Here is a 2,502-nt window from a genome sequence, read left to right on the forward strand (position 1 = left end):
GGGGAGCGGGGCTGATTGGCGGCCGCCGGCGGCCAGGGGAGGGGGCGCCGCGTGGGGCCATGGCAGGCTCCAAGGCGTCCTAGCCCGAGCCGGATCCGAGCCCACGCTGCCGCCACCGCCGCCTCTCCGCGCCCGGGCCCCCGCTGCCGCCGCGCGCCCCGCGGGAGATGGAACAGCGGAACCGGCTCGGCGCCCTCGGATACCTGCCGCCTCTGCTGCTGCACGCCCTGCTGCTCTTCGTGGCCGACGGTGAGCGCGGGAACTTTGCTGCCGCGGTGGGCTTGGGAGGTCCCTACTGGGGCCGCCAGAGCCAGCCTGCCCCGGTCGCCACGGAAAAGGAGCAGGAAGAGAAGGGAAAGGCTTCACGGTCTCCAGCAATCTCGTTTGCAGCCCCGGCCCAGAGGGGTAGGGGAGGAGCGCAGTGAAGGGTCTCCGCAGCGGCGGCGCCCGCGCTGGCGTCGTTCGGAGTCCGGCCGGGGTTCCAGCTGCGGAGAGGAGGCCTGCGGGGAGCGGGAGTTGGCGTGCCCCAGCCTGGCTCTGGTGGTGCGGCCCGGCGCGGGGGAGAAGCGTAAGCCACCCCTGCGGCCCCGCCCGATCCAGAGGGAAGTAGCCTGCAGCCGGCGGCGGGTCCCTGCTGTGGCCCTGCGGTAGCTCTACTGAACTTTGCTAGCGCCTCCGGCTGTGGGCCACGGAGTCGCTGAGGGGTGGGAGCACCAGGCCAGCGAGCCGAGGACCGGCCGCCTTGCCTCGGGTTGCCCCAGGCCCCCGCCCTGCAGCTGGTCACGCCTCTCTTCCCCCTCCCCCAGCTACATTCACCGAAGTCCCCAAAGATGTGACAGTACGGGAGGGAGACGACATCGAGATGCCCTGCGCTTTCCGGGCCAGCGGAGCCACCTCGTATTCGCTGGAAATTCAGTGGTGGTACCTCAAGGAGCCGCCCCGGGAGCTGCTGCACGAGCTGGCGCTCAGCGTGCCCGGCGCCCGGAGCAAGGTAACCCGCGGCGCCCGCGGGTGGTGAGGGTTACCCTGGGGAGGAAGGCAGCCGGGTTCACTGACGCAGGGCGCCGCCCCGTGGAGTAGCCCATCTCCCACCCTGCGCATCCCCACAGCATCTTCAAAGTCAGCCTTTGTTACCCCCAAATCCTGCTAATTCTTTTGGCAGTTTCCCTTCTACCGCAACCTCCCGAAACTCCGTTCAGGCCAACACCTCAAAAGCCACACCTCACCCAATTCGCGTGCTCTTGCTTGCTAGCGGAGGGCCTAGCGTCTGAAGGGTGCTGCGTCCTGAGGAAAGACCACTTAGTCCCACAGAGCTCTCCCTACCCTCGGCCACTCTGTGGCTCCCAGAGCTCTGCCAGGCTGCGTTCCAGAGGCCGGCAGAGAACCGTGTACAGGGAGGCACGCAGGTCACCTCCAGCCCCCACAGGATCAGAGGGGCCACTCCCTGTGGCTAGAAACCAGGCCCTGCTGCCTGTCTGCCACATAACCCACACTCTTGCACAGGGACACAGACAGACACCTACACACCTACCTACATTTTCCCCAGGGTCCCACCCGGAGTTACTGCTCATGTCTCCCACTGGGTCTTGTGCAGATACATCAGCCCCTCCATCCAGTTTTTCAAGGCTCCAAATTAGGTGGAGGATTTGGAGGAAAAGGGCAGGGAATAAGGATGCTTCGCTGGAGAGAGATGGGCCTTCTTTCCCACCCTGGTAGCAATCCAGTCTCCCATCTTCAGCTGGCAGGTGTGTGCAAGGGCAGCCACTCCTTGGCCAGGCACGATGTTAGCTTCAAACCTGCTTCCTTCCGGGTAAACTCCTGGAAAGACTGCTGTCATTTGTGCCCTCAACCCCCAGAAAACCCCGGGCGGCTTTGGGCCCTAACTTGCCCGCGAGTCCCCTTGCCAAAGATGTATCTGAGTTCCCCAAGCTTGAAGGCCTCGAGCCTAATGTCTCTCTCTCTCTCGCGCTCTTTGCATTTTAGGTAACAAATTCTCTCTCTCGCTCTTTGCATTTTAGGTAACAAATAAGGATGCAACTAAAATCAGCGTAAGTGTGGAGCCCAGCGCGGGCCACGGGAGACCCCTTCTGGCCGCTTCGCGCCCCGCAGCTCCCTCCCCTTTAGAAAGGCTGGGCGGCCGCGCGGTGCAGGACCATGCTCGCAGCCTAACATTATGGGCTGTTTGGCGTGTCCGGGCGCCATCTGTCGCCGGTAGCGGGGTCGGGTTCTCTTTTGTGTAAATCAAGGGTCCAAGGCCTGAGTCGCCTAATTCGCTCGGCGCTCGCCTGTAAAGCTCTCCTTCCTCGGGCCCCTGCGCGTCTGTTCGCCTCGCTTCTGCTGGCATTTCTCCCAGCACCGGGAGTGCGCGGCTGCTCGCCCTCGCCGCGACCCGTGCTCTGGCTTCCCAACCTCCTCTACCCCGCCCGGCACACAGGCCCCGGGCCCCGGCGGCCCCCTCCTCTGCAGCTTTCTCCTTGGCCTGGTTGCAGGTCTAGGTGCGGG

At 64.8% G+C, this 2,502-nt stretch overlaps 1 protein-coding gene across 1 annotated transcript in view; it reads left to right on the forward strand.

Moving 5' to 3' along the window:
• The first annotated feature begins 143 nt into the window (after positions 1–143).
• VSTM2B (V-set and transmembrane domain containing 2B) overlaps positions 144–2,502 on the forward strand; it is a 27,891-nt gene continuing 25,532 nt past the window's right edge. The window contains exons 1-3 of the mRNA XM_008586269.1: positions 144–249; positions 807–991; positions 2,019–2,048. Of these exons, the coding sequence (XP_008584491.1) occupies positions 168–249; positions 807–991; positions 2,019–2,048 (297 nt within the window). The 5' untranslated portion in view covers positions 144–167. The remainder of the gene's footprint in view (positions 250–806; positions 992–2,018; positions 2,049–2,502) is intronic.

The sequence above is a fragment of the Galeopterus variegatus genome, unplaced genomic scaffold (genome assembly GCF_000696425.1).
Source record: "Galeopterus variegatus unplaced genomic scaffold, G_variegatus-3.0.2 Scaffold3909, whole genome shotgun sequence".
Lineage (NCBI taxonomy): Eukaryota > Metazoa > Chordata > Mammalia > Dermoptera > Cynocephalidae > Galeopterus > Galeopterus variegatus.